Here is a 21,643-nt window from a genome sequence, read left to right on the forward strand (position 1 = left end):
CGTCCTTTGTTTGATTTGTGTGTTTTTTCCTGTTACTCGGATCATATTTCAATGCATGTCTCAACTTATTAAAGGTGTATCCATGGTATAACCAAAATAAATACAGTGAAATAAAAAAGACTCATTTATTTTGTATAAAACTACCGTGATTTCGCTTATATAGACACAGTGTCAGCCTGCTGTTCTTACTCCAAAAAGAAAATCTGATTCATTCTTCATCAACACTGAAACTCTACATCAGGGTGGTGATCCACTGGTGATTCTATCACCTCTTACACAGATTAGATAGATACATTGTGTAACCCGGGTTAATAACAATATGGCGAAGAAACGGCTTTAAATGAACACGCTGCATTGGATCGGACGAGTTGGTATATTAGAAGCGTTTGTAACCGTTTGTTATAAAATGCATATTATGGTTGGAAAGATGTTTTAAAAAGTAGAATACAATGATCCACACAAATATGCCTCGAAATTGCACGGTGTTCCTTTTACTTTGCGAACTAACAAGGTCGGCCATTATGGGAGTCAAAAATTTGACTCCCATAAATGGCCGACCGTGTTAGTCGACGAGGTTAAAGGAAAACCATGCAATTTCTAGGCATGTTTGTGTAGATCATTGTATTCTACTTTTACAACATATTTCCAACCACATGCATTTTATAACAAACGGTTACAAATGCTTTTCAAAGACCAACTCGACCGATCCAGGACAACGTGTTCCTTTTTTCCTCCACCGACACCATTTCTGAAATGGAGATGAACGACATGTTTACTTCTGAAGTCCCCGGTCTGTGAGTGATATATATCATTCAAAACTTAATCGCTAAACGTATAATGGATTCAACGTTCTTGTTGAAAATGTCATGAAAGTTTTTCCTCTGAAACTTTCACAGGTGATTTTTAATGTATTTTTCTTAATATAAGGCCTTCAGATCAGTGGGGAAAAAAACCTGAATGAATGTGGGCCTACTCCATTATTATTCTCATATAGCACCTTTAAAAGCTAAAAGTTTCGAGGGAAGTTTTGGAAAATTTCCCCAATCCTCGGGTGCTTCCTAAGTTTCCTGCATCTGGGTTATTGACCATCCTGTGGAAGTAAGATGGCATACTTTCTTGAACTTTAAATATGTGGCCATGAAAGCAGCCTTAAAGACAATGTCCGAAGGTCTGGAAAAACACAAAGAGCAAATAGTTGTCTCAAAACGCCCACCCATTCTCAGCAGCAGTTTCATTGTCCCGGCTGACACCCTCCCCCCCCCCCCGCCTGAAATTCCCCATTGCATTCCACTAAATGCATTGTTTGAAGACAGCTCAAGAATCGGATTCCTTAACCAGCCACACCGGTGGTTGGCCTATAACCCCCATTAGTTATTTCATACTCCACCACTATTATAAGTCTCATCTTGCATAGAGTGGCGTTCACAATAATAGGTGAAACAAGTACTGCGCTCATGCAAGAACCTTTTCTATTCAAAGCCAACATCCAAAAGCTTGACACACCTGTTGAACATCATGATTCAACCTTCCAAATTAGCCCGTTTCTTACATGATTTTACATGGCATTGAGGCACTATAACTGCAGAGAGACTGTCGTTATGGAGACACTGTGGATAAGACGCTGCTGCGCTCCGATACCATTGATCCCCAATGTGTCTGAGCATTCAAGAAGGTATGAATTAACAACACTGTTTGTCTTTGGCTTTTCCTTTGCTGCAGATATCCCTTTTTAATATGTCTCAATCACTGATTATACTTTTTCTCCTTCGTCATAACCTTTGATTTGTCTGGGTTAAATCTGTGTGTTTCCAACATCTTTTGGTTAATCAGCCCTCCTCACCCCCTCCCCTGTTGTCTCCTCTGCCTTTTTTTTTCGTTATGCCCCTCCCCTTTTCCCCCTCCCTCTCTCCCTCTTTACTTTGTGTCCACTGATTGTTTCATTTATAAAAAAAAAAAAAAAAATAAATAAAAAAATTAAAAAATAAATAAAAACTTATAAAGCGCACAAAATAATCCACAAAAAGTGCTTATGGCGCTAAAAGAAACACTATGTTTATATGTGTTGAATTGTCGTATTACTATTAGCCTTCGAGAAAGACTCCACTTGGTCAAAATTTCCGGGCCCTTACCATTTGTTCCAAAGCTTTTAAAAGATAATCTCACATCGAGGTAAAAACAGTCTCCGCGTTTGATTATAATAAACAGTTTAGAATAAGTTAAAATAATACAAGCCAATAAGTTGTACAATTTACTTCATTTTTTTCAGTTGATGGGGGGAGGGGGGCACAGGGAACATCATTTTTGGCACGCCCCTCCTTAGTTACATCATAGAGTCGATGCCCAAGTTATTTATCCACGTTACCACTTTTTATGAACAACTTTGTTATCCGGATTCGGTGGAAGCTTGGGCCCGGTTCATGCCAGCCAGCAAGACCTTTCCTTTAAACAATGGGCATGTGTCTATATAAGGGCCTCTTTGCCGGTGAAATGCCACATTTGTGGGACTCTCCTCGAAGAAAATGACTTCGATGAAAAAGTTATCTGGCTTTCCATCGCTTGATGGAAGCGAAATGCTGGTACCATCTGAGAGACGTGGACAGCTTTGGCGATGGTTTATTGCTGGAACGTTGCTCAATCTGTGCATCACCGCTGCATTGGTTGGCTTAACGACGTTCTACTTCAGCACGGAGTTGCAGTCCGTCAGGGTAAACATTATTTTAGTTTCCATATTCATGAAAACCTTAACTTTCCATTTTTCCGGAAGCCATCGATTGCATTTTATTTAATCTTTCCGGAAAACTCTGATTGCGTGTTTTATTTAAACACCCTGCTTATATCTTTGATTTGATTATTGAGTAATTTAATTTATGTATTTATATATTAATTATCAATTTCATTATTTGTTGTTCTATAGTTCACCTGCTCCTCGCTGAGTGCGAGTTAAACTACCGGGTCGAACAAACACAATTTTGTCCACGACTTTCATTGTTTCATCAACACCGTGACAGTGAAAAATTGTTACCGGGAAATTCACATCAACACTGTGGGAAACTTAACGGCGATGTACAGGGTTTACGGGAGTTTACGGCGGCATACTGATATAACAAAAGAAAACGGCGATGAAAGCTAGCTGGGGTTGACTAAGAAAAATACGGCGAAGTTAACCAAACGAAACCAGGAAAAGAAATGACTTAGAAATACCGGCACCCAGGTACCTGCGTATTAGAAAATAGGGCTTGCCACACCTTAAACCAAATTCCTAAGATGCCCGCAGGCGATTGGCTGCGTGCACTGACCTTTGACTTTATACAAATAAGGATAAGCTAGTAAACGTAGGAGAAACGTATAAATTATAAACAACAATATAAATACATGACCGGTGGGAGATGACAGGCCTATCAGCTAATATTATATGTTGATAAATACTTTACATATTAATAAATCCTACATTGGTATTATTTTGAAAGCTGCTATAATTATATTGACGTTCTTTTTGATGCCCAAATTAATCAATTTTATGAGCTTTGGAAGGAATTGACTGGTCTGGCTTATAGACCTATAATGGATCGTCACATGTTTTCACCATCTCTAAATAAGTTTTCATTTTGTATAATTAAAATCAGTATATCTTGCCCCTCCCTTTGATTGATGTCTGACACTCTATAGGCTTTTTCACATTGTTTTCCTTAATGCATCTATCGCAAGGGTTGACTTTTTACATTCCCTTTCATATTCAGGTCCAGATGGAATCTCACGGAGAGCGTCTGGCGTTATTGGAGAGAATTCCTCTACCAACTAGCCAGAAAGAAAATGAAATGCCGGGCGCCCTCAACGAGCTCTTGTCAAGACAGAGAAGAGGCCTGGAGAGACCTAAGTCCATGGACTACCCGTTCAATGTCGAGAACAACGCTTCGTCTGTGCTTTTACACCATAAGTTTGCTCCAGAGGGTAGGTTTTTTCATCATTAAAAGTAAGAAATCTATCATTAGGTCTTCTTTATCTAACCTAGTGTCATGGGAAACAATGAAACTAACCTGTGAACATTTCATTTTCCAAAGGTGGTAGCGTTTCTTGACGAAGATTTGGAGCGGTTCATGCAGGAAGAATATTAACCGTTACTGGTAATCTAAGAAACGTATCATGCACGAAACGTTTCTCATCGACTTTTTTTCGAAAGATTTTCTCTAAAATTACATTCATTAGGAGGGGATCATTTTGCAAAATTTTATAAATTATTATCAAGAGCTGCCGCAATGCTTCTTACCAAATGAGTTTTTACTATTTTGTTGAGTTGAGGTGTTACAAAAGGTGCACCCTAATTTCTTGAATGAAAAATAAAACTTTTAATAACACTTTTTAGGCCATTGCCGCCAAACCTTCCCCCCTTTTGACAATGGAAAACTATTCTTTTTAACTTGACCACCAGATCGACCACTCATGACGAGACCTTGTCGCGACGGACGGGATGGAAGAGATGGTATGGATGGACGGGAGGGGAGGCAAGGAGCTCAGGGAGAGAAGGTATTGTACTCTTCATTAGTTCGTCAGTCGCGACACGAACCGATTTGGCAGGAGATTCGGTCCTCCGGAGATTCGGTCCTCCGGAGATTCGGTCCCCGGAGATTCTGTCCCCCGATTGCAAACTGTGTATTAACTTGTTCTGATAGTGCCCTTTTTTGAATCCTCCTCCTTTAGCCCACCTCAATTTCCCATAGTATGGGAGACCGAATCTAGCGGACAGAACTTCACCGGGACACAGGTTCGGCAGAAGATTCTGTTCCCCCGATACACTGTCCCCAATAGAACTGTTATTGTTGATAAACAAACTGCGCTGCAGTTGTTGGTAAATCAATTAATCGTGTTTGCAGATATTGGGAAAAAATTCAACATTTCCATGCAAACATTAATAATTACATCCCATATGATGGGGGACATTTGTTTGGACTCTAGGCGGCAGCAGGCTTACCAGGTAAATCCATTGTTCTTGGAAATGTGCGCATGCTCAGAACAACATAAATAATGGAAATTCACCTGGAAAGTGTGCTGCTACCTACCGTTCAAAAATCGTATTATGCAGATTGCGTTTGACAACGCCTTCTTAAGCCCGGTTCATACTTCCTGCGAATGCGAATGCGATACGAATGTTGACGTCACAAATTCGCAACGAACAATTCGCAGCAGTTGCCCATAGCCAACGTTTACGGCCTGTTCGATGGGACGAGGGACATACACATCGGGGACAACATACTCACAACGTAATATTTTACAATGAAAATGTTCGTTACATTTACTGCTTTTCAAATGATCATGGCCAAAGTTTACACAATTATTTAGGCCAGGCAAAAGAGGAAAGGTTATGTCAACTTTGTATCAAGAACTATGAATAATGTCATCGTCATAATTCCAATGTGTTATACGCATAGGATTTGAAACTTTGCATGGTGGAAATAAGATGTGGAAAGATTTGCGGTAACACCATGTAATGAGTATTGAGTAATCTCTAAATGAGTTTGGGTGGTTCTGAAAAGAACCATTGGTTTCAACTCTCATACTATACGCATACCGTTTGTACAAAACGGAACTACGAAAAGATTCTTACCCGAAACGTACGTCGGTCGTGGCGTGACTGAGATGAGAATCAACAGTGTTTACAACGAAGTTTCTCCAATCTTCAATATACTAATGGTATTCTCAATAAATAATAAAATATATTTAGATGGAATTTGTTTGACATTTTTTGTAAGGGGAGTCCTGGTGAGGCAGGCCTGCAGGGAGAAGCCGGACCACGGGGCATGAAAGGAGACCCCGGTGACATTGGTTTACCCGACACTAGTATTAGTAAGTTCCCATGTTTTCGTAATACTCAGTCTAATAACAAGTTCATACAAACCACACTCTAAAAGCAGGTCTCATAACTCGCAACGACCAAAAGTGACAATTTCCCCTCCCGCCCGGCTTGATAAAATAATTGGTAGGCCTTGAACAAATATAATTTTATCGAGAGAAGGATCTGCAGCCGATCATTAATCCTATCCGGGACGCTTATCTCTTAATGATGGGTTTAATGCGTCTGACGTATGGGTACGAAACTTAACTCGTCCTAAATCCGAAGATCTATCAAAGTTAGGAAGAGTTTGGTGACATCGAAGTTGACAATATTTTTTAAGGAACAAGTGATTTAAAATGAAAGTATTATACTGTTAAGTTTGTAAAAGTGTTAGATTTTTAATGTATTTTGTCATATCTAGGAACCAGTGCAGCAGCAGGGGGGCCTACTTACATCCGATGGGGGCGCACTACTTGTCCAGAACATGAAGGCACAGAGTTTGTGTATCAAGGTACGTCATCAATTCTAAAATTCATATGGTGTCCTATGTGTTCACCCTAAGAATGTGAACTTGGAACTACACGCCATTGTGTGACCAAACTTCAGGGTTATTTATGTGAACATTTGGTTCAAGTCAAGAAAAGAACAAAATTGATCATGCTAGATTTTGTCACAGTATCATTCAGTGGTTTAAAGATTATTGGCCCTACTTCCTTCCAGGATTTGGATCCGGGGCGTATTCTGGACACAAGGGCGGAACTTCCGACTTCTTGTGCATTCCTGCTATTCCGGATTGGGCTGATACGTTCAACGATGCAGCAAACTCACAATCCTATCTGTTTGGAATGGAGTACGAAGTAGCATCATTTGACCCATTCTCACACGAAAATGCAGAGTTTATTGACCAGCGTGACGTACCATGTGCAGTGTGCCGTCTCACAAACCGTGGAACACATCTTCTGATTCCGGCTAAGAGAGAATGCCCCCAGAACTGGACCCAAGAATACCAAGGCTTCCTCATGTCCGGACTCTACTCAACTGAGCAGCGCAGCCAGGCGGTGTGTGTGGATGAAGCACCCGAGGTTATCCCCAGTAGTCAAGCCAATAGCGCCGCGGCGCTGCTTTACATCATGGAAATTCAGTGTGGCTCAATCCCATGTCCCCCATACGTTGATAATCGTGAAGTGACGTGCACCGTCTGCACTATGTAACTCATTGCAGCTAGTTACTACTTTCTCTTTGTTATTGCTATTACACGAATATTGCTCGATATGTAAATTACCTAAAGGCTCTACTTATTTTTTAAATCATTTAACTTATACCCTGACCTATACAGTGCTATTTAACGCCATGCCCCGTCTATGCATGCCGTAAAGAGTATTTAGACCATTCCGTCTGAAAGGCACTGGACACTATTGGTATAAAAGTTCAACATTGTCAGCATAAAAACTTACTTGGTAACAAGCAATGGAGAACTGTAGATATAGTATCAAACATTGTGAGTGAGAAACGGCTTCCTCTGAATTAAAGCAGTTTTTTAAACTCGATAACAGATCTCAGGCCTAAAGTCTTTTACTTAGGCATTGGAAAGTATCACAATGGTGTTTTGTCTGTCATTATTCTCTTGCAACTTCGATGACCAATTGGGTCCAAATTTGCGCAGATTCGTTATTTTATGCACATTATGTTTGGATACATCAAGTGAGAATACTGGTCAAATGGTGGCCAGTGCCTTCAAATGCGCCACATTCAAGATAAGAATAGTAGCTCAAGGCCCGACAGCAGTGTTAGTGCGGCAATCGGAATAAGCCCGTCAGACACTGACACAAGAACAAAATTGTGCCCGACTTGCTCGATTGTGCATGTGTTTTTGTTCTTTGATTCCCCATTTTCTATCGTATTTTCGTTTAGGGTTGTTTCAGATGGCTGGATGACACACTTTGTAATCAATGAACACACTACTTAAAACAATTCATGATAAAAGTGGACAGTCCATTAGTTTATTAACTTTTTTGATGGATACCAACATATTTCGAAAGGAGTTCAATACGCAATAATCCCGGTTCATACTTCATCATGCGAATGCGATGCGAATATTGACGTCACAGATTCGCAACGGATATTTTGCAAGGGTTTAAAAAAATTAATGTGCTCAACTTTTGCAAAACATCCCAGCAAAAGGAGCCATGTGACGTCAAACTTCGTATCGCAATCGTATTCGCAGGTATGATCTGGGCTCAACGCTCTACCCCCTTCTTCAAGGCAAAATATACTTTTGGTACAGTTGCAGAATTAAGGTCGTAATAAATAAAAAAAAATAACTCTTTAAACAAGATTGCTTTATACTATGTTGCTTAATTAGTTCGAAATACATATTTGGCCATGCAGAATCTAACTCTCCTATGCAACGGCATGAATGACAGAAACCCATGATTCTTTTACGTTAAAGGCAGTGGACACTATTGGTAATTAATCAAAATAATTATTAGCATAAAACCTTTCTTGGTGACGAGTAATGTGGAGAGGCTGATGGTATAAAACATTGTGAGAAACGGCTCCCTCTGAAGTGCTATAGTTTCCGAGAAAGAAGTAAAAAATTTCCACGAATTTGATTTCGAGACCTCAGATTTAGAACTTGAGGTTTCGAAATCAACCATCTAAACGCGCAAAACTTCGTGTGACAAGGGTGTTTTTTCTTTCATTATCTCGCAAGTTCGATGACCGATTGAGCTCAAATTTTCACAGGTTAGTTATTTTATGCATATGTTGAGATACACCAACTGTGAAGGCTAGTCTTTGACAATTACCAATAGTGTCTACTGCCTTTAAGTTCTGTCGCGTAACACAATTTTGCACATTATTTTGCTTTATATACCCTTTTACCCTCATACTTTTGCTTCTTTCCCATCACAAGACAATAATACAAGTGTGAAAACCTTCGGAGTTATTGTGGTGCTTATCCAGCACCAACGAAAGACGGCTTGGAAGATTCCTATAAAACAAAACCTTTAAACATAATATGGTTTTGACAGTTTTCCTTCGTTTTGTTGTTGACTGTCCGTTGATATTTATAACTCAGAATTATAGGCCTCGATTGCATATATAGTTGTTTTAACAAAACCCATTGCGCATGTGTTAGTGTTAGAAGAGCATTTTCGCACGAAAATGGCTGGTTGGTAATACCTCATGATGTTGATTCTCTGCTGTGTAGATTGCTCCTATGCCAAGGAGTAGATTCAATAAATATGTCCCACAGCACTAGTAATTTCTCATCTATATAGACAACATAGGTGTGTTGCAAACTGCTTACCAACCAAAAATAATTATTGTTCCCTTACGTTTCAAAGGCCAAAATTAATTCTCTTTACACTGCTGGTGTGTTGTGTGTACAAACCGTGTATCATTCCTTGTTTGTGTCATTTTGTGCATCAACAACCTTAGCCAAAAAAAAAACCCACATTCATCTAAGATCACAGATTTCTGTCTGAAATGTCATATCTTTCATAAAACTAATATATCTCGTTTGGAGTTTATCGTTTACTGAGCGTTTTATTAATGTTTTTTTTTTCTCTAATCGATGTCATGCACAAAATTATGTGTAACCGGGTTTTAATTATTTTCTTGTGACCCAGATGGCCGATCTATCTCAAACTTTTACAGGTTTGTCAATTTATGTTTATGTTTATCGTGGATTCCATAAAGTTCTTACGCTGCCAACAACTGTTAGTGGATGGTAAAAACGTTGTGTGATGTCGGGGCAGAGAGTTGCAATGGTAAACTAATGACCCCTAATGACCCCCTCTGTTGCTATGAGAAACATTGCTGGCAGAAGCACATTTAATGCGACAAAATGCACAAAATAACAAACCTGTGAACAATTTGAACTCAATTGGTCGTCGAAGTTGCGAGATAATTATGGCAGAAAAACACACTTGTCATACAAAGTTGTGTGCAAGATGCAGGAATTCGGGACCTCACAATCTAATTCCGAGGTCTCAAAAATCTTCTTTTTTTTTTATTGTGGAAAATTACTTCTTCCTCGAAAACTGCATTACTTCAGAGGGAGCCGTTTCTCACAATGTTTTACTATCATCAGCTCTCGATTTCTTGTTGTAACAAGTAAGTTTCTATGCTAACAATTATTTTGAGTAATTACCAATAGTGTCCACTGCGTTTAATGCTTCCGTAGCAAACGTTAAACTCAATTGAAAAACACAATTCTCACTTTATAGTACGGCAATTGGTTTATTTTGCTGGTTTATTTGTTTAAAACAAACAGTCGTCAGTAATGATGCTCTTAGCTCTCAGTGGAACCGCAAAGAAATAGGTATAGCAAACAGTTCTGGAGGACTCGAGACTGGTCTCGAACTCGGACAACAGCAACTGAACTTCAGCACTGACAGCAAAAGATCAACAAACAAGTGATCGTGGTATTCATGAATGCAGACGACTATACAAAATAATAGACCCCATATAAACAAACTCCTATATAGCTGTTGTTAGTATGTCATAAGGTAAATGCTGAACTATAAAAGAACCAGAACTTACCCCAAGTGTGTGATAGATTTTGTAAAACTGGGACGACAAGGGACTCCCCATTTTCTCCCACTTTTGGAGGGTTTGTTTAACTTGAAAGGGTAATGTTTCAATTCAGGCAGTGATGCAAGCAATGCAGGTGTGTCAGTCAGGCATTCAACAATGAATGGTGTTGTCTTGTTTATGTTCAAATTCAATATCATGTGATGATGGCACATTTTAAAGGGCATGGAGAGAGAACGAACATTAAGGTCATAAATATGCCTTGTGACCTGTACTGTAATAGGCACACGTTTGAGGCTAATTATGGCATTTGCTGAATCTTAAAATATGAGATGTATACGTCAGGATATCTCATCATTTGTACAAAGTAATAGTTATTCATATAATAGTATACAAATATTGAGTGGCTCTGAGTGGAATGGGAGGAATATTATAGCAAGGTAAAATTTGGACTAATATTCCTTCCATTCCACGAATTAAAGCCACTCAATATTTGTTTTATATAACTGACATATAGATCCTTGTCATTTGATGTATTTTAAAAGTATAACATTGTGAGGATGTTTGACAACCAAAAATCATTTAGCGCCGCGTAGCGGCAACAATGCACAAATTTAATAGCAATCGGATCACACCTTTTGCACAGGTGCTCCTTGGTTTTAGCAGCGGCGCGGCGGCGCTGTACTGCTCAAAAACATTGGGAACAAGGATGATCCTAACTGTTCACTGTAAACAAATTGGGTAAAAAAAATCCCAACTTTTTACCCAATTAAGGGCGAATAGTGAACTCCTCCAACTTTTGGGCAAAATATTACCCATCAAAGTTAGGCACTCTGATTGCCAAATAATTGGGTAATATTCCTCATCAATAGTTGGGTATATTTTGGTAACCAACAGTTGGGTAATTTTTTGTTTACCCATTTTCTGGGTATTTAATACATTATCAATAACCCACTAATTGGGCGATGATTTTATTAATGATTTAACCCTTTTCGGTGTTATCCAACAAATGGTGAATGTATTTAACCCTTTGGTTTACAGTTTCTTCTGTGATACGTCATACAAGCAGGCGTAGAAAATATATTTTCCACGATGGCAAACGGTGGTGAGCTGTGACCTTCCAAGGCCTTGGCATCTCTCTCAAAATCGAGAGGGTGCTCAGTGGTTCGTAGATGCTTTGGAAGGTTAGTTTTTAACTAAAATACAGTTTGTTTCCTGTTCAGTTGTTGTACACAGTCGTGACAGTTGCAGCGCAAGCACACGCATACATGCCACAACCGGCGTTGCACATAATGGCATGATAAAACTGAAACTAAAAACTGAAACTAATTCAACAGTAGTGTCACTGTGTTGCTCCCTCTGCAACTGTCACGACTATGTACGACTGAATAGAAAACACAACTTCATAGTTTAGTTAAAAATTAACCTTCAAATTTGATCTATATCTACTGGAAAACCCCGCTCGTCACAGCCACTCCTCCACTCGCCATGTTGGAAAATATCGTTATGTTTTTTCATACCTTGCCCAACTTTTGGGCAACTCTTTGATCGTAGTGCGCATGATCGGATGATTTTGACCAACTAATGTGCATCATTTTAACCAACAATCGAAATTAACTAAAATTACCAAAAAAGTTGCTCCAATAAATAAGTAAAAGTGTAACCAACAGTCATGACAAATTCAGATTACGAATTATTTGCCCAACACTTGCCCAAATTTTGTTCCGCTTTTTAAACAAAAAATTGGCAAACAAAATGTTTGTCCAACACCAATTGGTTTTGTTGGGCAATTATCGACCAATAATTGTTGAAGTTACTTTGCCCAACAAATGATTTGACCAACGTTTTTGCAGTGTTGAATGGGAAATGCTATTCCCCATGGGCGAATAGGTCTTTCTGATCGCCGGTGCGGATGGGAGTAATAGTGAATGTCACGTGAAGTCAGTTCCACCAATCAAATGACAAGGATCTGTATGTCAGTTATATAATCATAACTATAATAAGACATTCTTTTATTGTTCTCAAACTGTGCACTGGCTTTTTAATGTAATAACAGATAATTTCACTTTTCCTTTCATAATTATTAATACACAACTACGTCCATAACGTCAACGTTTTTGGCGGGAAGACGGGTCATAAAAAGTACGAAGACTATAAATCTGAACTTGTGTCAACCTTAATGAACCAATCAGTCAATTTTTATAACGCAATCATTGCTTTATGGTCACCATACCTCGCATAATTTGTTTTGCATTTACAACACATTTTCACCTGTCCCATTTTTGTTATCAACCTTGCCTTTAAAAACTCTGTATGTTGTACTAGTGTGCCACTTTGCCAACCTGCCCCCCCCCCCCCCCCACACACACACACACACCAAACACGTGCAGAACAGAGGAGTGGAGTGTCACTATAAAAACCCTAGACGGGTCGATCCTGGACCACTCTGTGACCAGACGATGGTGAGCAGGTACTCACTCGAGATTGAACCGCTCCTGTACACTTTCAACACAAGATGGGAGGAGTTGTTGCAGTTTTGGTTCCAGTTTTGGTTCCAGTCGTCAAGATAATAGCGTGTCTTCTTTTTTGCCGTGAGTATTAGAGTGGGCCGACAATGCTTTAATGGTCTTCAAGCTATAGTCGAGATAACTTTATTGCTTCACTGCAAGCAAATGAAGTCGTTTGTCATTACAACAAAATTAACCATTCAAGAAATCCCAGTATTGACATTTCCCACCGCACCCTTTCTGCCTTCAAACATTAAACAAATGAAATCTTGTAAATTTGTTTTTATCTGTAAGGGGAGGTCGGGTCCAGAGTGTAACTAAGGGAATAAAAGGGTAGCGACGAGTTCTTAAACGGCCGTTTAAAACCGGCAGGGTCGTTGCCGTGTGATAATGGCCTGAGCCGAAGGCGAGGGCCTTTATCGCACGGCAACGACCCTGCAAGGTTTTAAACGGACGTTTAAGAACGAGTCACTACTCTTTTATTCCCATTCATAAATGCCCTTTTGATAAAAAACGTTAAAAAATAAAATTCTAAAAACTTTGACAAATGAAAATTCGAGGTTTGAAATATTTGTTTCAAAATGTGAAGAATCTGTTTGATGCGCGTGGGTTGTTATACGCGCGCGCTTAGAAATAGATTACGCGCTGTTACTAATAGCTCCAGCAGGGCCCAATTTCATAGAGCTGCTTAAGCACAAAATGTTGCTTAAGCAAAAGAAATCCTTGCTTAGTAAAATCAGATTACCGGCCAATACTCCACTCAATTGTTATGCTAGGTAAACAACAGCTAAATACCAGTCACAAGCATAATGTATATGGCATGAAACTTTGGCCAGTTAGTAGGGTCATATCTTTGGATTCCGTGACCATTTTTGGGCTACCTTTTTTTCTCGATGGATTTGACTTCAGGAGCCATTTAAAGGGAAAATTAGCTCCTATGAACCTCTGAAATGTGATAGGAACTTTTTTTATGGCGCTATATTCAAAATGGCCGCCGACGCCATCTTGAAAAACATAAATTGTAACAGCTCTGGCACCAGATGACCTAGACTGACAAATGAGATGTCCTTTTCCACTATATCTGGCATGACAAATACACTGGAGTGGTAATTGTAAGGTTTGGGGACCATCTTGACCTCTATATCCAATATGGCCGCCGAACGCCATCTTGAAAAACATAACTTGTAATAGCTCTGGCACCAGATGACTTAGACGGACAAATGAGATGTCCTTTTCCACTATATCTGGCAAGACAAATACACTGGAGTGGTAATTGTAATGTTTGGGGGCCATCTTGACCTCTAAATCCAATATGGCCACCTTTGCCATCTTGAAAGACATAACTTTCATTAGCTCTGGCACCAGATGACCAAGACAGACAAAAGAGATATTATTTTTCAATAAATTTGGCATTACAGATCTACTGGAATAGTTATTGTAGAGTGTGGGGTGTGGGGATAATTTTAAACCCAAAAGCCAAGATGGCCGCCGCCACATCTTGAAATTTTTTATTGTAATAGCTTAGGCACAAAAGAGCTGTGTCATTTTCCACTATTTCTGGCATTACAACTGATTCAAGTAGTCTCAATACATACGCTCAAAGAACTCGCGGTGTAATCCACGGATTGGCCAGGCCAAAGATGACCAAGTGAGACTAAAACCAGAAGAACAGACTGCGCCAGTGTGTCCAGGGTTTTACGCCAACTTGTCAAAAGCATACGAGGAGAGTCGAGCAATATATCATATATGACATACTCAAACCCTCCAAGTAAGATGATTTCTTTGATATGATGTGCAAACTTGTAAAGTCAATCGAAGAGAAAAATATGCCTTTCGCAATTATTGTTGGTGTCCGTGGCCTACGTCGACCTGAAGGCTGCTTTCGACTCTGTAGATAGAACCGCCCTCTGGAAAGCTCTCCAATGCATATGGGTTCCCGACCGTCTCCTTTCCTCACCCGCATTAAGGATCTTCACACCAATACCTCTGCCAACGCCACGTTCATCTACACTATATTATTCTACAGATTTAAGGGATCTGGCATCTTAGATGTGCTTGAGAACTTTCAGATTCACATGATGAACGACGGAGTACATTGATGATCTAAATGACCTAGTTGACAATACTCTCTTCAAGGACTTTGAGGGTTCCCAAACAAGCACAATACTGGATTTCCTTCATGGAATGGTGGAGACTCTGACTCAAAATATCCATGCCATCAGAACGAGCAACTGGACAGAGTTCAGGTCTAACTCAACCTCGAGCTTCCATGGATGTGAATCTATGACAACGACATGTATGGTTGGCATCCTCCCGATTTTACGGCAGAACTTGATACCCTTCCTCAGACCAGGCTGCAATCAAGGAAAGCGGTATGTGTGCGCACTCAATGATTGGAAAGCCATATTCATGTGTCGCCTTTAACATTTTGATAGAGCCAACAGTGCAGTGAAAAAGAGCTCTAAGCTAACGTCTGGATGGCTGGCAACTCCGAACACTGAAAAGCAACTCCTTTCAGAATGTGAACCACGTATCGTGTGGGAGCACTTTGATTCCTACAGTCAAGAATTCCAGCCTCTGAAGTTCTTGTTGCCGGCTTGTTATCGGCAGAGGAGGATGGCAAAAGCAAAGTGAATAAGTTCTTGGATGAGAGATTGTACTAAAAAACAAGTCTTTAAAGTGACCGAATTCCTCATAGCAAGCATCAGAACTTTTTAAATCAAGAATTGAAGAGAGGATGGAGGAAATGGAGTGTAACGCTTTGGACTAAGTTCTTTGGCTGGTCGAAAGGAGTGGTGCCTTAAACCTAGAAGACACCCTGCATCACAGTGTTACTGAGTGCCTTGCAATCTTCCACGTCAATGGAACCATGTGTAACACACAGAAAAGCAAGCTCAAGCAAAATCTTACTTTTGACTATCCAGAGCCTGATGCATACACATCTACATTTTGTTTTATCGATATGGGCCTCATATGGCGCTTGACCACTCCTACCACTGAAGACAGAGAGAATGGAGACTGTACCAAGTTCACTTGGGGTGATTAGGCAGAAAAGCTGGTGCACTCTGTTCTAGCAAGACACAAGCATGCTCAGCGAATTATTTGCGTCAATGATTCATACGATCAAGAAATCAGAAGATAAATGTCCTTCATGTAAAGACTTCCATGCTCTCCTGAGCAAATCTGAGAACAAGTTTTCCTTCAAGAAGCATTCCTGGGAACAGCATAGTAAACCATTACTGGGATCATCTACTGTAATAGGCAGGACTATCATAAACCAACAATCTGTCTACATGCAGTCTGATGCCACAGCTTAATTGTGCCTATGCAGAGGCAGACATGGCCATGTCCATCTACATTGTGCTCCGTTCTGAAAGTGAGTCTGTAAGCCACAGTTCATACAGTGATTCAGCTGGTGATAGTGAAGCTGATATGTGAATCTTGATTTAAGAGGTAAGGATGGTTCCAGAACTATGAAAAACATTTAAAATTAGTTTGTAAGGCAAGAATTAGTGGAAAATGACACCCTATTTGTTCTTAAAGCTCTTCTTGCGACAGAGCTTTCAAATTTCATATTTTCAAGATGGCGACGACGGCCATCTTAAATTTGGAGGTCAGATGATCCCAAACTCTACAATTACCATTCCAGTGGAATTGAAATGCCATGAATAGTGGAAATCGACATCCTACATTTCATTGTAATTCTTTTTATGCCTAAAGCTATTGCAACTCATAATTTTCAAGACGGCTACGGCGGCCATATTGGATTAAGAAGTCAAGATGGCCCCCAAACATTACAATTACCACTCCAGTGTATTTGTCATGTCAGATACAGTGGAAAAGGACATCTCATTTGTCCGTCTAAGTCATCTGGTGCCAGAGCTATTACAAGTTATGTTTTTCAAGATGGCGTTCGGCGGCCATATTGGATTTAGAGGTCAAGATGGTCCCTAAACCTTACAATTACCACTCCAGTGTATTTGTCATGCCAGATATAGTGGAAAAGGACATCTCATTTGTCCGTCTAGGTTATCTGGTGCCAGAGCTGTTACAATTTATGTTTTTCAAGATGGCGTCGGCGGCCATATTGGATTTAGAGGTCAAGATGGTCCTCAAACCTTACAATTACCATTCCAGTGTATTTGTCATGCCAGATATAGTGGAAAAGGACATCTCATTTGTCCGTTTAGGTCATCTGGTGCCAGAGCAATTACATTTTATGTTTTTCAAGATGGCGTCGGCGGCCATTTTGAATATAGTGCTGTAAAAAAAGTTCCTATCACATTTCAGAGGTTCATAGGAGCTAATTTTCCCTTTAAATGGTTCCTGAAGTCAAATCCATCGAGAAAAAAAGGTAGCAAAAAAATGGTCACAGAATCCAAAGATATGACCCTACTAAGTAACATGTGTAAAAAGAGCGAGCTATTTTCGTGCTTAAGCAAATTTGTTGCTTAAGCAGCTCTATGAAATTGGCCCCTGGTAATTATCAACGTTTAAACACCCCCACGTGACGCGCTTTCGACCAATAGGAGTAGAGAAACTGTCTGGGGTATTTGTTACGAATTATGTTTTAACTATGTTGATGCAAGAACTTTTCATCGTTTTAAATCTCTGTCTGCGGGTTTTGTCTGTTTAAATAACTCTCCTGACGATGACTAGAGCATTAGCTAGTCGAAACGTTGAGACCAATTTAAGAACTGACTCCGCGGTAGTACAGTTAATTACGATCCATAAGCTTAAGTAGAGTCCCAGTCTATTTCTATACCATCCGCCCGGGTAATAGTTAATAAGCAGGACAGTTCGTTTTAGAACCGAGAAGTCTCCCGAACACCCGAAAAATCTACTCCGCGGCAGTAGAATAAAGCAAGACAGTTCTCAAAGAACAAACTCAACATGGCAAGTAGATACACACATGGTGTTATCGCAAACCAAATGCCTCAAATCCTATAACTTTATTGTGCTATTTTATGTATTTAAATGCTGTTATCCATCCTGTCATTGGCCCTGTGCGCTGTTGGATGTGGCTGGGGCAAAAAGCTAACAAATTAATAACAAATTGCGCAGTCTTTTAAAAGTTGGTTCTCTTAAGATTTTGACAGGTTTTATTAGGCTCCCAATTTGCATCTATTTGCTTATTATGTCGGGATAACCCGTTCACATTATAGGCCTGCCTATGATCTCCAACTGGGCACTGAGAAGGTGCAATAAAAGCAACAACTCTGATTATTGTTGTACACATCTGAACTTCAAATTTTCATAAACTTCAACGATGATTAATGAGGGAACAGAAGTATCTCAGACTTCAGTTTCAAGGAGCTGCTCCAGCATGAATGTTTGCTTTACATTGTGTTTATTCGAGGTTTGAAATATTTTTTCGAAAACTTTGTGAAGAGTCTCATGCGCGTGGGTTGTGTGTACGCGCGCACTTAGAAATAAATTACGCGCGCGCTTAGAAGTAGATTACGCGCGCGCGCCTAGAAGTCATAGATATAGAATAGAATAACTAGATCGGCCGCGCGTACATACGCAGGTTCTGGCATGGGGGCTGCCATTGCCTATCTCCCGTGTACATTTTCTGTGCGTTGCCGTCAGCGCGTGACTTTTTGCCGTCAGCACGTGACATTTAGCGCATCAAAGGCCTATGTCTCGTGTTCATTTTTGCGCGTCGCCTTTCAAACGTAAAATTTTTACCGCGTCCATGGCGAACTATTTTATTTTCTACACAGGTAATGGCGCGTATGTACGCGCGGCCGATCTAGTTATTTAATTCTATATCTATGTTAGAAGTAGATTACGCGCGCGCGCTTAGAAATAGATTACGCGCTGTTACTAATAGCTATGAATTGCGTTCCACGTGATAATCTTGCGCGCCTGTAACGCGGAAGCCAGCCGGTTATAAACACTGGTCATTATAAACCGTTTAAACACCCCCACGTGACGCGCTCTCCACCAATAGGAGTAGAGAAACTGTCTGGGGTATTTATGAATTGTTACTAAAACCGAACTACGGACGCAAGACTTCTTAAATTTCCCGGGATGGTTGTCATGTAATGAACCATAACAGGAAGGAAGTTGGGTGTTCTTAATTCAGTATAATTCTAAAGTTACTTTCTGATGATGGGCTTTTGTGGACTAGGGAACATAGTATTTAATCAATGTTAAACTCGGTAAGGTGTTTATGCATAAGTTAATTGTAGTGACTTGTTGCATTATTTTCTTCTCTGCCAATGACCAACTCAAGTGATAAGGTTGAAGAACTCGAGCTAAACAACAACTAAATCTTTAGAGCCACCAGAGTACGGTCAGTTTTGGTTATAACTATAAACCACACTGCTCAAAATGTCAAGCTTTTTACTGTGAAGTAGGCCTACTGTACTTTTTTGAAGACATTCTACGTTTAGTATGTTTTGCCTTTCTTTACATACTATTAGGCATAAGGCATCATCTTTTCTTAATGCTATTATTTCAACTCAAGAAGTTTGCCTTCTCTGCTCAATAGATCCCACTAATATAAACCAGCCATTTCTAAAAGCGAACACCTACCCGCTCCAATCTGTTATTTTCCTCATATCAAGGCTCTTGCACTTTAACTTGAACTAAAATAACGCGTGTGGCCTACCAAAAATGAGAATGTTCTCTTTTGCTCAACATCATTAATATAACAACAATTGTATTAAATCCATTCCCCCGAGAATTATGCGCTTCACTTCCTCATTGTACAAGCAAACAACCAAAACCACGAAATCTAAAACTTGGAAAACCCCATTCAATCGATCGCATGACTAAATTTCTTTATTTAACCTTTAATAAACAACAAATAACTCAAATAATAACATATCTCAGGCCTGAAGTCTTTTACTTAGGCATTTGAAAGTACACATTAGTGTTTTTGTCTGTCATTATTCTCTTGCAGCTTCGATGACCAATGGGGTCCAAATTTGCACAGATTTGTTATTTTATGCACATTATGTTTGAATACATGGATACATCAAGTGAGAATACTGGTCTTTGAAGTTAACCAAAGGTGTCCAGTGCCTTCAAATGCGCCACATTCAAGATAAGAATAGTAGCTCAAGGCCCGACAGCAGAGTTAGTGCGGCAATCGGAATAAGCCCGTAAGACACTGACACAAGAACAAAATTGTGTGTGACTTGCTCGATGGTGCATGTGTTTCGTTCTTTGATTCCCCATTTTCTATCGTATTTACGTTTAGGGTTGTTTCAGATGGCTGGATGTCACACTTTGTAATCAATGAAAACACTACTTAAAACAATTCATGATAAAAGTGGACAGTCCATTAGTTCATTAACTTTTTTGATGGATACCAAAATATTTCGAATGGATGTTCAATACGCATTAATCCCGGTTCATATACTTCATGCGAATGCGATGCGAGTGTTGACGTCACATATTCGCAACGAATAACTTGCAAGGGTTGAAGTGTGCTCAATAATACAAGTTTGAAATCCTTCGGTGTTTTATATAGTGGTGCTTATCCAGCACCAACGACTGGGAAGATTCTTTTAAAACAAACTTTTAAATAAGGATTTGACTGTTTCCCTTTGTTTTGTTGTTGACTATTATAACAGTCGAGAGTGTATCACAACTCCCGGTTCCACGTTATCGTCAGTCGACAATGTCATTTAAACCGTACAAATTATATAGGATATTTCGAACTCAGAATTATAGGCCTCGATTACAGCAGGTATTTATAAACCTGTGCGCATGTGAAATGTTAGAAGAGCATCATTCCGCGCGAAAATGGCTGGTTGGTATACCTCGTTATGTTTATTCTCTGCTGTGTAGATTGCTCCTATGCCAAGGAGTAGATTCGATAAGTCTGTCCCACAGCACTATATTAATTTCTCATCTAAAGACAACGAAGTTAGTTTTTATTACGTTGTTATGATTGCTCGATGTTGATGCTGAGGTGTGTAATCTGCTATCCCAGTATACGGTTGTCATTTTGTGCACTCGCCAACAACGTTTTGAAAAAAATAAAAACAAGTGTGTTGCAAACTGCTTACCAACCAAAAATAATTATTCCCCCTACGTTCCGAAGGCCAAAATTGAAACTTTTTACACATTGTGTGCTGTGTGTTGTTATAGCCCAATAGGGTGTCATTTTGTGCAACAACAACCTTATTACAGAATTTTTAATACCCCAAAAATCGTCTAACACACTTGTCACACGAAGTTGTTTGTGCTTTCAGATGCTTGATTTCGGGACCTCAAAATCTCCGAGGTCTCAAAATCAAATATTTTTTTAGTGGAAAACTACTTCTTCCTCGAAAACTGCATTACTTCAGAGGGAGCCGTTTCTCACAATGTTTTATTATCAACAGCTCTCGGTTTCTTGTAAGTTTTTATCCACAACAATTATTTTGAGTAATTACCAATGTGTCCTCACTACCTATAATGCTTCCGTAGCAAACGTTAAACTCAATTGAAAAACACAATTCTCACGGAGGACTCGAGACTGGTCTCGAACTCGGACAACAGCAACTGAACTTCAGCACTGACAGCAAAAGATCAACAAACAAGTGATCGTGGTATTCATGAATGCAGACTAATAGATCCCATATAAACAGACTCCTTTATAGCTTTTGGTAGATGTCATAAAGTAAATGCTGAACTATAAAGAACCAGAACTTACCCCAATTGTGTGATAGATTTTGTAAAACTGGGACGACTAAAGGGACTCCCCCATTTTCTCCCACTTTTGGGGGTTTGTTTAACTTGAAAGCGACCGCCCTGTTGGGTAATGTTT

At 39.7% G+C, this 21,643-nt stretch overlaps 2 protein-coding genes across 2 annotated transcripts in view; both read left to right on the forward strand.

The window, feature by feature from the left end:
• The first annotated feature begins 2,512 nt into the window (after positions 1 to 2,512).
• LOC139935369 (uncharacterized) lies at positions 2,513 to 12,637 on the forward strand. The gene is made up of 6 exons (XM_071929919.1): positions 2,513 to 2,705; positions 3,738 to 3,948; positions 4,427 to 4,521; positions 5,745 to 5,838; positions 6,249 to 6,338; positions 6,548 to 12,637. The coding sequence occupies exons 1-6, from the start codon at positions 2,520 to 2,522 to the stop codon at positions 7,036 to 7,038; spliced, it is 1,167 nt and encodes a 388-aa protein (XP_071786020.1). The 5' UTR covers positions 2,513 to 2,519; the 3' UTR covers positions 7,039 to 12,637.
• Positions 12,638 to 12,799: 162 nt separating this feature from the next.
• LOC139935378 (uncharacterized) overlaps positions 12,800 to 21,643 on the forward strand; it is a 62,302-nt gene continuing 53,458 nt past the window's right edge. The window contains exon 1 of the mRNA XM_071929929.1: positions 12,800 to 12,957. Within this exon, the coding sequence (XP_071786030.1) occupies positions 12,882 to 12,957 (76 nt within the window). The 5' untranslated portion in view covers positions 12,800 to 12,881. The remainder of the gene's footprint in view (positions 12,958 to 21,643) is intronic.

Source organism: Asterias amurensis, chromosome 1, assembly GCF_032118995.1.
Source record: "Asterias amurensis chromosome 1, ASM3211899v1".
Classification (NCBI taxonomy): domain Eukaryota; kingdom Metazoa; phylum Echinodermata; class Asteroidea; order Forcipulatida; family Asteriidae; genus Asterias; species Asterias amurensis.